Source organism: Microcaecilia unicolor, chromosome 1, assembly GCF_901765095.1.
Source record: "Microcaecilia unicolor chromosome 1, aMicUni1.1, whole genome shotgun sequence".
Classification (NCBI taxonomy): Eukaryota; Metazoa; Chordata; class Amphibia; order Gymnophiona; family Siphonopidae; genus Microcaecilia; species Microcaecilia unicolor.
This window is the reverse complement of record NC_044031.1, coordinates 358,179,356-358,191,475: the sequence shown is the minus strand read 5'-3', so window position 1 is coordinate 358,191,475 and position 12,120 is coordinate 358,179,356. Positions and strand designations below refer to the sequence as shown.

The following is a 12,120-nucleotide window of genomic DNA, read 5'->3' as shown; positions in this document are numbered from 1 at the left end:
CATTTTACAAAACATTCCTTAAAATACTAGGCTTATAAGAGAGAGAACATTGTATTGTTGCAAATTAACAAGAATATCATACATTTATCTATTCCAGGTAAAATACATGTTCATATAATGTACTGTAATCAATAAACGTAAACTCCAATAATATAAAAATCCTGAAAAGACTCTTTGGGGTCTATTTACTAAAATGTGATAAGATTTTGCAATTTCCTCAGGTTAACGGGCAAAATTCATTTCTGATAATTTCAAAGCCCCCATATTAATTACTGGGGATGTTCCCAACATGTTAATACGGAGAAGATTTACTACATGTTAACTTATTCCGATCTGACAAAGAAGGGCAACCTTTGAAAGCTAATCAAGAAATGTATTAAGTTATGTCCAATAAAAAAGGTATCATCTTATTTCTTTTCCATGTTTTATTTTGTTTGATTTCTATTGATAACCTTAAGAGTGGACTACACGGCTACCACACTCCTCTACTACATGTTAACTGAATCACAGATAGTGTAATGCAGTTAGCTGCAGTTATTTAGGTGTCATCAACTCTAAGGTACACTCTAGGGTTAGTGCATGTTTATTGAGTGCCTAGGCAAAGTCTCAGCCTTGCATCCCTCAATTAATTTTTTACCCGTGGAGGGGTATTTTTGAACGGGGCGCCCATCTCTGAAGACGTCGCCACAAAGGGGTGGGGCATCCCGTATTATCGAAACAAGATGGGCGTCCATCTTTCATTTCAATAATACGGTCGGAGACGCCCAAATCTCAACATTTAGGTCGACCTAAGAGATGGCCGACCTAAATGTTGAGTTGGTCGACCTTAGATATGGATGACCTCGGTTTTTCGCCAATATGGAAACCGAGGACCCTCATCTCAAAAATGACCAAATGCAAGCCCTTTGGTCATGGGAGGAGCCAGCATTCATAGTGCACTGGTCCCCCTGACATGCCAGGACACCAACTGGGCACCCTAGGGGGCACTGCAGTGGACTTCACAAATTGCTCCAAGGTGCATAGCTCCCTTACTTTGGGAGCTGAGCCCCCAAACCCCACTCCCCACAACTGTACATCACTACCTTAGCCGTAAGGGGTGAAGGGGGGCACCTACATATGGGTACAGTGGGTTCGGGTGGATTTTGGAGGGCTCCCATTTCCCACCACAAATGTAACAGGTAGGGGGGGATGGGCCTGGGTCCGCCTGCCTGAAGTGCACTGCACCCACTAAAAACTGCTCCAGGGACTTGCATACTGCTGTGATGGAGCTGGGTTATGACATTTGAGGCTGGTATAGATGCTGGAAAGAAATGTTTTTAAATATTTTTTTAGGGTGGGAGGGGGTTGGTGACCACTGGGGGAGTAAGGGAGGTCATCCCCGATTCCCTCTGGTGGTCATCTGATCAGTTCGGGCAACCTTTCGAGGCTTGGTCGTGAAAAAATTGGACCCAAGTAAAGTCAGCCAAATGCTCATCAGGGACGCCCTTCTTTTTTCCATTATCGGCCGAGGACGCCCATCTCTTAACCCACGCCCCTGTCCGCCTTCGGTACACTGCCGGCACGCCCCCGTGAACTTTGGTCGTCCCCACGACGGAAAGCAGTTGAGGACACCCAAAACGGCTTTCAAATATGCCAATTTGGGCGGACCCTGAGAGAAGGACGCCCATCTCCAGATTTGTGTCGGAAGATAGGCGTCCTTCTCTTTTGATTATGCCGCTGATAATCTCTCCTCCCCAAAGAAATAATGCTTTTAAATATTAAATATCATTGTGCATATGTGTGTATCACACACAGATATAATGAGGGACCGTTTCCAAAAGTCATATACCCAGTTTAATAGGTTATTTGAAAACTGCCCACACTTCCTGCAAGTGAAAAAACTTCAATGGATCTTGAGTTGTATGGCTGTCAGGATCTAATGTTTTGCTTTGACTGCAGCTGCTCTTTCCTGCCCCCCCCCCCCCCAGAAGCTGCTGCCTCTAGGCAACCACTGGTCTTGACTAATGGTCATACCGCTCCCGTTGCAGTCTCTGATCTTTCTTTTGCCCCATTCTGCATTGGCTGTTATTGCAAAAATTGCCATTTTAATACTACTACTACTTAACATTTCTAGAGCGCTACTAGGGTACGCAGCGTTGTACAGTTTAACAAAGAAGGACGGTCCCTGCTCCAAGGAGCTTACAATCTAATGGGCGAAATGTCAAGTTGGGGCAGTCTAGATTTCCTGAATAGAGGTATGGTGGTTAGGTGCCGAAGGCAACATTGAAGAGGTGGGCTTTGAGCAAGGCTTTGAAGCATGGGCAAGTGAGGGGGCCTGGCGTATGGGCTCAGGAGATTATTCCAGGCATGGGGTGAGGTGAGGCAGAAAGGGCAGAGCCTGGAGTTGGCGGGGTGGTGGAGAAGGGTACTGAAAGGAGGGATTTTGTCTGAGAGCGGAGGCTGCAGGTGGGAACGTAAGGGGAGATGAGGGTAGAGAGGTAGGGAGGGGCTGCAGATCGAGTGCATTTGTAGGTTAATAGGAGAAGCTTAAACTGTATGCGGTACCCTGATCGGAAGCCAGTGAAGTGACTTGAGGAGAGGGGTGATATGAGTATATTGGTCCAGACAGAAGATAAGCGTGCAGCAGAGTTCTGAACGGACTGAAGGGGGGATAGATGGCAAAGTGGGAGGCCAGAGAGGAGTAGGTTGCAGTAGTCAAGGCGAGAGGTAATGAGAGAGTGGATGAGAGTTCGGGTGGTGTGCTCAGAGAGGAAAGGGCAAATTTTGCTAATGTTATAGAGGAAAGAAGCGACAGGTCTTGGCTATCTGCTGGATATGCGCAGAGAGAGAGGGAGGAGTCGAAGATGACTCCGAGGTTGCGGGCAGATGAGACAGGGACAATGAGGGTGTTATCACCGAAGTTAGAGAGTGGAGGGAGAGGAGAAGTGGGTTTGGGAGGGAAGACAATAAGCTCAGTCTTGGCCATGTTCAGTTTCAAGTGGTGGTTGGACATGTCGGATAAGCAGGCCGATACTTTGGCCTGGGTTTCTGCAGTGATGTCTGGTGTGGAGAGATAAAGCTGGGTGTCATCAGCATAAAGATGATATTGGAAACCATGAGATGAGATTAGGGAGCCCAGGGAAGAGGTTGTAGATTGAGAAAGAAGGGGGTCCAAGGAAGATCCCTGAGGAACTCCAAACAGAGAGTGGGATGGGGGTGGAGGAAGAACCATGAGAATGTACTCTGAAGGTACGGTGGGAGAGATAAGAGGAGAACCAGGAGAGGACAGAGCCCTGGAACCCAAATGAGGCTAGAAATAAGTTGTGATTTACAGTGTCAAAAGCGGCGGATAGGTCGAGGAGGATGAGGATGGAGTAGTGACCTTTGGATTTGGCAAGGAACAGGTCATTGCAGACTTTAGATAGTGCCGTTTCTGTCGATGTGTAGGGGTGAGTGAAAGCAGGATTGAAGCGGATCGAGGATGGCATGAGAGGAGAGAAAATCAAGGCAATGGCTGTGAACGGCGCGTTCAAGTATCTTGGAGAGGAAGGGTAGGAGGGAAATGGGGCGGTAGGTAGTGGAGGGACAGGTAGGGTCAAGTGATGGTTTTTTTTTGAGGAGTGGTGTGACTACAGCATGCTTGAAGGTGTCAGGGACAGTTACGGTGGAGAGAGAGAGGTTGAGGATATGACAGATGGGGGGGGGGGGGGTGACAGTAGGAGAGATGGTGTTAAGTAAGTTGGTGGGGATGGGGGTCTGAAAAACAGGTGGTGCATTTCGAGGAGGAGAGAAGATGGGCGGTTTCCTCTTCGGTGATATCAGGGAAGAGGGAGAAGGAGGCCTGGGTTGGGTTGGTTGAGGGAGTGTGTTCTAGGGTGAAGAGGAGGAGATGGTTTGGTGGTGAATTCGAGGTTGATCTTCTGCACCTGTCGCAGAAGTAGTCAGCCAGTGATTGAGGAGAGAGTGAGGGGGAGCGTGAGGGCACTTTGAGGAGGGAGTTACGGGTGGTGAAGAGACTATCGAGGATTAGAGCTGGGGGACTTAGTCAAGTGGTGTAATAGTCCTGCTTGGCGAGGAATAGGGAGGACTGAAGGAGGATAGCATGAATTTGTAGTGAATGAAATCAGTATGGGTGCGAGATTTCCTCCAGAGGCGTTCAGCCGATCGGGCACAGGATGTGAAGGTATCGGGTGCAAGGGGTCAGCCAGGGCTGGGGATTAGTACTCTTTGTGGGACGGGAGATGGACGGTGCAAGGGTGTCCAGAGCAGAGGAGAGAGTGGCATTGTAAGTGGAGGACAGCCTTGTCAACAGACTTGGAGGACATGATGGAAGGGAGAGGAGATCAGAGATACTAGAGGATAGGGTAGGAGGGTCGACAGCCTGGAGATTCCTGGAAGTAGTGGTTAGTGTTGGGCGGGACTGAGGGGGAGGGTGATGAAGTGTGAAGATGATCAGGTGATGGTCAGAGAGAGAAGAGCTGAGGCGCAGAAATTGGAGGGTGTGCAGGTAGAAGAGAGGACGAGGTCAAGACAGTGGCCAGATTGGCGAGTAGGGGTGGTGGAGCTCAGTTGGAGGTTGAAGGAGGAGGTTAGAGTGAGGACACTGAGAAGCGTATGAGTCGGATGGGTTATCAGTGTGTCTGTTGAAGTCACATTTTATAACTGTTACCACACAATAATTTTCATGTAACAGTTACACAGCTTAGTTTCTAGGTCTGTTATTGTATTACAGTTTGACTTTCTTGTCATCTGCATTTGATTTTAGAGAATCAAATTATTTTATTGGATGTTTTTGGAGACCCTGGGAATTACAGGAAATGTGATTTCAGTGGTTTAAGGGCTTCTTGGAAAATAGAATTATCGGGTTTCCAAGAAAAAATAATGTCATAATCATGGAAGTCTGTAGTGGGGGTTCCACAGGGTTCTCCCCTGTCCCCCATTTTGTTAATGTTTTGATGACAACGTTGGGTACATTTTTTGATTTTTTTCAAAAAATATAATTTATTTGTATGTAGACATAACAATTGTATTCCATTAACAAAAAGTGATTGAAGATAGTACTAATGGAATTTCTATCTATTTGGATACTATGGAAAATGGGCCTTAAGTTATAAGCTTAAAGTGAATATAGCTAAGGCCAAATTTTATGCTTAACTCCCCCAACTAGGTTCTATCAACTTCAAATTTTGCATATTTTGAGGCTCAAAATTTTCTCTTCGGTAGGATATTGGGAATTTATTTAGGGGGTCTTTTACTAAGGCGCACTGGCATTTTTAGCGTGCATTATAAAATAGGCATGTGCTAAATGCTAAAGATGACACTGCATTACTATGGGAGCCTTTAGCATTTAGCGTGCGCCTATTTTTAACACACGCTAAAACGCCTGCGCGCCCTATAGTAAAAGACCCCCCTTAGATTCCAATTTGACTATGGAATATCAGATTCACAACTGGCCTAAAGTGTTTTTTAGGTTGAGACAGCTCCAACATATTAAATGTCGATGAATATATCAAATTTTCAGGTAGCAGATCAGGCGTTGGTGCTCTCTCAACTAGATTATTGTAATGTGCTTTACATTGGGTGTTCGCATTCATCTTTAAGACATTTACAGGCTTTGCAGAATGTGGCTGCAAAACTGTTTTGTGGACATAAGTTTGATCATGTCACTCCTTTGTTGCGATCTTTGCATTGGCTTCCTATTGGGGCACGATGCAAATTTAAGCTCTGTGTCTTTATCCACAAATTGTTTTATGGCTTATTCTAGATTATTTAAGTGAATTATTTACGTTAGGAACACAAATCACTCATTAGCTCAAAGGATTGTGTTTATTACAATTTCCATTTGTAAATGAGGTATAAATCTTATCATAGTTCCAGTCTTGTATACTGTTCAGTACCAATGTTGGAATTCTCTTTCTTTGGAGTAAGAGTGATGTCCTCTTATTTTAGATTTTGTACATAGTTGAAAGCTCATTATTTTCTACATATTTGATTTAGCTTTTGACCAATTTATTGATATGGTATGGTCCGGGTTAATAAGATTTTTATGATTGTTGCACTTTTCCTAGTGATGGCCTAGTTTTTTTTTTTTTTTACTTACATTGTAATCCACATTGGTCCTTTGTGGGTAGATGGCAGAATATAAATTTTTATTGTATTGTATTATACAGTAAAATGGTCCATTTATAAATAGCACATCCATTCTTTTAACTTACATCAGCTAAGAATGATTCAAGGTTACACGTCCGAAGTTTAAGTGAATCCACCAAACTGGAATCTGACTCATTGCAAATTCCAAGTATCATGTCAAAGTTGTCCTGGGTTACATTACCTTCTGGCAAATCAAAGGCATTCGTCAATGCAAGAATGTTTCTGTGGAAAAATTATTATTTTGTTAAGTGGGTTATGGTAAATTTAAATAAATTGCTGATTATACAATGTCTTACAGAAGAAAATGAATAATTGTGCAATAATTCCAGAAAGGCAAATGTGAATGCAAAAATTACAATTGTAACAGTCACAAATCTAGTCCACACTGTACAGATTCTGACAAGTAAAACTGAAACCATCTAGCAACAAATAAGGGAAAATTAAGAATAATGAAAACCCTTTACAGTTTCCTTGATTACTTTGATGTGACCTTGAATCTGGATTGTCAAAATTCTGCTTTGTGTGAAATAATCAGATTTTGGTTGTTTTTTCCATTGCATTCAAAGCTTAAAATAGGGTGGTATGTGCTGGTGTTCTGGCAACTCCATCTGTTCCAGTTCAATCCCAGGACCAACCAAAGGTTGATAGGCACCAAAGACCACTTTTTTTCTCCACTCCTTAAGCACTGGCAAATCCATAGCTGAGGGAGATGAGTAAAATGTGTATTCCCAGCTCCTCCAGCTCTCTCTTTTGGTTCTTGATTAGAGAGGCAACATACACTAGAGGAGTACTGAGCAAAAAAAAAAATGTGCATTTAGTTTCCCAAGCTGTTTGCAACATTTTTCATTTTGTTTTGGTTTTTTTTTTTTTCATTTTCATTTCAGGGGACAATGTTGTTAATAATGCATATCGCACTATTTGCAAACAGTGTGCACTATTGCAAAATGCTCCACGTATGAGTGAAGCGTGTGCATATGCATGAACAGTGCACAACATTTACAGCAGAAGTTGCTGGAGAGTTGCCCAGGAGCTGGAGAGAAAGCTGTCGTTTGCCCAGGAGCTGGAGAGAAAGCTGTCGTTTGCCCAGGAGCTGGAGGAAAGCTGTCTTTAGGGCTCTTTTACAAAGCGGCTAAAAGGGAAGTACCGCTGGGCTATCGCAGCAGCCTAGTGGTAGTTCCCTCCCCCAGCATGCGCCATTTCCAATGCTACAAAAATATCTTAATTTTTGCAGTGCTGCTCTGTACTTGGCAGTAATCAGTTAGTGCCACGGTGATAAGTGCTGCCACCCGAAATGGGCTCACGCAAAGTGCTTCACTTGCCACACGTCCATTTCTTTTTTTAAAAACCCTGCCTTTTACCCACTGCAGTAAAAGGGGTCCTTGGAGCGCATCAAAAACACGCACAGGTGCCAGCACAGGCCCCCTTTTGCCGCAACTTCATAAAAGGACACCTCAGTTGCTTATCCAGTATCTATTGCCTACTGCCCAGTGACTGCTCTGTGTGACCCTTTTGCTTGCTGGAGCTATTTACTAAGGACAAGTTTGTCAGTTCTACATAGATTGTGATATAATAGATATGGGCCAATTTTATAACTTTTTTCACATGTTACATACATGTAGAAAAGGGCATTTATAAAATTGTTTAGGCACATATGCATGTATAAGTATGCGTGCCAGTAAGTGAGTGTGTACTTATATCAGCATATGTAGGTGTTTTCGGGGCATAGTTTGGGCAGAGCATTGGTGGATTTGTGACTTATTTGTATACTTTATAAGATATGTGACTACATGCAAAGATGGAATGGAGGAGTATCCTAATGGTTAGTGCAGCAACCTGAAAATGGGGAGGATCAGGGTTCAATTCCCACTGCAGCTCCTTGTGACTCTGGACAAGTCACATAATCCTCCATTGCCCCAGGTACAAAATAAGTACTATATAATATGTAAACAACTTTGATTGCTACCACAGAAGGCAGTATATCAAATCAGATCCCTTATGCAAAAAATGTATACCAACTATAGAGCGGGTATAAATTTGTGCATTTGCTGTTGTGTGCTGTGCCTGATTCTGGATGCTACTGCCTATTTTATAAAATCACATTGAAATCTATAAGCCCTTATAAAATAGACATAAAATAGGTACTTTTATGCCCTTTCATATAGGTATCTTGTTATAAGATCAGTAGGATCAAACAGTTGAATAGTGCATGCTCTGCCAATGTGCCACAGCACTTGAGAAATGCTTTTTTTTTTTTTTTTTACTTTATGATTATCATCTGTAAGTCAACTATTCTCATCAAAGTTCCTTATCCACTACTCCACTACCATTATAGAAACCTCTGTACTGACAAATAGGGGTGTGTCTACTAAAGGGCGTTAAAGTGTTTTATGGTAACTAATTTAGCACATCCTGATTACCACGTGTTAACTGGTTAACATGCCCATAACACGGGAGCCCTTAGCACTGCCTAAACTGTGCTCCCTCTGTCAATTATTTTCAGGTTATGCATGCTAATTGCGAACATTAATGCATGATCTTAAAGAGAAATACTGGAAATGGCAGTATTTTTCTAGACTTGCTAAAAATGGGCTTAGTATGCAGGAAAGTCCCACTTTAGCACATGCTAAGCCCATTTACTTACACATTTTAGTAGACATACCCTATAGTCTTGTTCATGTATATGGCAGTCCCTGGAAAGATTTTTCTTTTCATTTCATGATTCTTGTCTGCACTTCAGTTCAAACATGATCATGTGTACTTTAGCAACACATATAACATCAAACCATAAAATGTATCTGTATTCATTCAGAGTCCTTTATCACTACACCTAACCCTGTATTGAAAAAAGTGAGAGAGAAAGAGAGGGGGGGAGGTACGTGTATGGCGATTTTGTCCGCTTGTCACCCTTATTCCTTTCAGGTGCCTCCTTTGCCCCTCACATTAACAATGCAGTGAGTGAAGGGATCAATCCATTTGTTGATCCCTGTTTAGGGGACCAGTTGGTGATTATTAATCCTTTCTTTGATAGGGCAGTGAATGTTTTGGCTTTGCAAGAAAAGAATTAGACTAGTTCAGGTGGTGAAGGAAGGGTATGTGTTCACTAGAGCTCCATATATTTGTTATTTTGGATGGAAGTTGAGGGAAAGGAATTTTGGTACAGGTAGCCTCATCACCAGGGAGGCATTTGGACCTTCTTGCTTGCCTGTTCTTGTCAGAGAAGCTTTTTCAAACTGCTAGGAGTCACATCATTCTGAAAGAGAAGAACGACTCTTATAATTCCCTCTTCTGGCAGTTCAACAAGAAAGCCTTGTATCCTTGTAAGCTTTAGGAGCTGAAGATGAAGACAAAGCACTTCTGGATCTGGGAACTAGAGTGGCTGGAACAGGTGAGAGTCACTGCCTCCCATCATAGGCACAGTGTATTCATTGATATATCTTTGTCTTGCATGCTTTTATATATGTGCTTCTCTCTTTCATCTCACACACACCCAGTAGTAAGAGTCAACCAGCAATTCTGCCCCATAAGAAAATGCAAATGACGGTACACTGACTGCCAATTCTGACACAGCCAATCATATAGTAACATACTAGTTGATGGCAGATAAAGACGTGTAGGGTCCATCCAGTCTGCCCAACAAGATAAACTCATAGCATGTATACTTGATCTTGATTTGTCCTTGTCATTTTCAGGGTACAGACTGTAGAAGTCTGCCCGGCACTGGCTTTGCTTCCCAATTACTGGTGTTGCCATTTAATCACCACTAAGCTAGTTTGGTTGCATGCCCTCTATATAGGATTCCTGTGTGTTTATCCCACGCATTTTTGAATTCTGTTACCGTTTTCATCTTCACCACCTCTCGCGGGAGGGCATCCAGGTATCTACCCTCTCCATGAAAAAGTATTTCTGACATTAATCCTGAGTCATCCCAACATCATCAATTCATATCCTCTAGTTCTGCCACCTTCCTGTCTCTGGAAAAGGTTTGATTGTAAATTAATACCTTTCAAATATTTGAATGTCGGTGTCATATCACCGCTGTCTCTCATTTCCTCCAGAGTATACATGATTCAGGTCCTCAAGTCTCTCCTCATACACCTTGTGATGCAAACCCCATATCATTTTTGTTATTTTTCTGTGACCCGCCTCAAGTCTTTTTACATCCTTAGCAAGATACAGCCTTCAAAACTGAACACAGTACTCAAAGTGGGGCCTCTGCTGGTTATACCCCTCGCTATGCAACCTCAGGGCCAGCATTAGGGGTGGCAAACAGGGCAATAGCCCCCATACTACAGGGGCCCCCAAACCTGCTTCAAGCTGAAGAAGGCATAGGCTGAAGAATAGCTTTGGGGCCCCCTCCCAAGTTTCTGCTCTGGGCCCCTGAATGTCTAATACCAGCCCTGTGCAGCCTAGCATCCTTACGACCATGACACCCCTTGTCACATTGTTTTGTCACCTTGAGACCCTCAAACACCATGACCCCAGCATCACTCTCCTAAGCTGTGCTTATCAATCTCTCTCCTTGTCACGGTTGTATCCAGGTTCCTGGCTTGCAGTCACCTCGGGCCTGGGAGTTAGACCCGGGGAATGCTGCGAATTGATGGTTTACCGGTTCTCATGTTCCAGAAGATATGCTGGTCCAGTCCAGATCTTCCAGCCCTCCAGATTATTTTGGGAGTTTTTTGGAACTAAGCAGTATCTGTACCTGGTGAACTCCCTTGTGGGCTGCCTTTATTAACCACCTGGAAAGGTTCCTAGTTGCCTTGCAACAGAGGTCCTCAGAGGAGTTTCCTTTGGTGGAAGTCGTTTGCAGTGCTGCTGAGTTTTTCCTGTTTTAGGTTTTGACCCTGATTGTTTGCTGACTTATTCTACTGACTGCTGCCTGCCCAGACCCAGCTTGTCTTCTGACCTACTCTTCTGACTGCTGCCTGTCCAGACCCAGCTTGTCTCCTGGCTTACTCTGCTGCCTGCTTCCTGCTCCAGCCGGGTTCCTGGTTCCTTTTGCCTGCTGGCCCCTGCAGCTCTACTTTCCTGCCCTGTCCAGTAAGTCCTGCCGACCGACCGCACTCTGGGGCTCAACCCTTGAGGATAAGTGCAGGTGAAGTTTGGGCTATTTCCGGTCCAGTTGGTGTCAGCCTGAGCTGCCTCGGCGGCAGCCTTTGTCTGAGAGTTCCGGCCGAGGGTACCGGGAAGTCAGTTCTGCCTGTCCTGTGTTTGGGTGATTCTCCTGCCGCTGCCGCTCCTCGGCAGTGGCTCAAGGGCTCACTAACCTAGAAGTACCGTTAGAAGCGTGACACTCCTCCTATCTGGTACATCTCCTTTGGATTTCTGCACCCCAAGTGCATCACTCTGCTTTTCTTGGCATTAAATTTTAACTGTGTGGTACAACAGATAATTTCAAATTGGAAACCAAACATATGTACAATAGGTTCAGGGCACATGGCTACCCTCCCAAACTATTGAAAACATCTTGGAAGCGAGCATCCAATACTCACCAACAATGGCTACTCAACCCATGTGAAAAATATTCTGGTATTAAACAAGAAAGGTTCACATGTATTTTACCTCACTCAAGAAGAACTGCTTCAGTCCAAAAGATTATAAAACAACACTGGCCCATGTTCTCTTTATTACAATTTAATGATTACCCACTATTTGCTAATACCAGGGCCAGGAACATGGGGGAGTTATTAAAATCGAGGTCCCATTTGAGATATAATTCGACAGGAGAAGTTAAAGGGGGCCACAAGCCATGTACGAGATGTATCTACTGCAAATATGTATGGCAAACTGACCAGGTGATCCATCCCAAGACTGGTAGACCTTTTCATTTTACTACAGTTACGAATTGTGAGTCAGTTCAAGTGGTGTATGGAATCACGTGTCCCTGTAATAAATGGTATATTGGATTTACCATATGGAAGATCAAACAGCGTATAGCGGAGCATGTCAGCAATTTGCGACTTCTAAAGAGAGAAGCACCCTTAGTAGAAC

The 12,120-nt window shown here is 43.8% G+C and overlaps 1 protein-coding gene across 1 annotated transcript in view; it reads right to left on the bottom strand.

Annotated features, from left to right (window-relative positions):
• Positions 1-12,120, bottom strand: part of SLC6A19 (solute carrier family 6 member 19) — a 254,175-nt gene that overhangs the window by 38,798 nt on the left and 203,257 nt on the right. Inside the window, 1 exon segment of the mRNA XM_030209679.1 lies at positions 6,195-6,351. Coding sequence (XP_030065539.1) covers positions 6,195-6,351 — 157 coding nt within the window.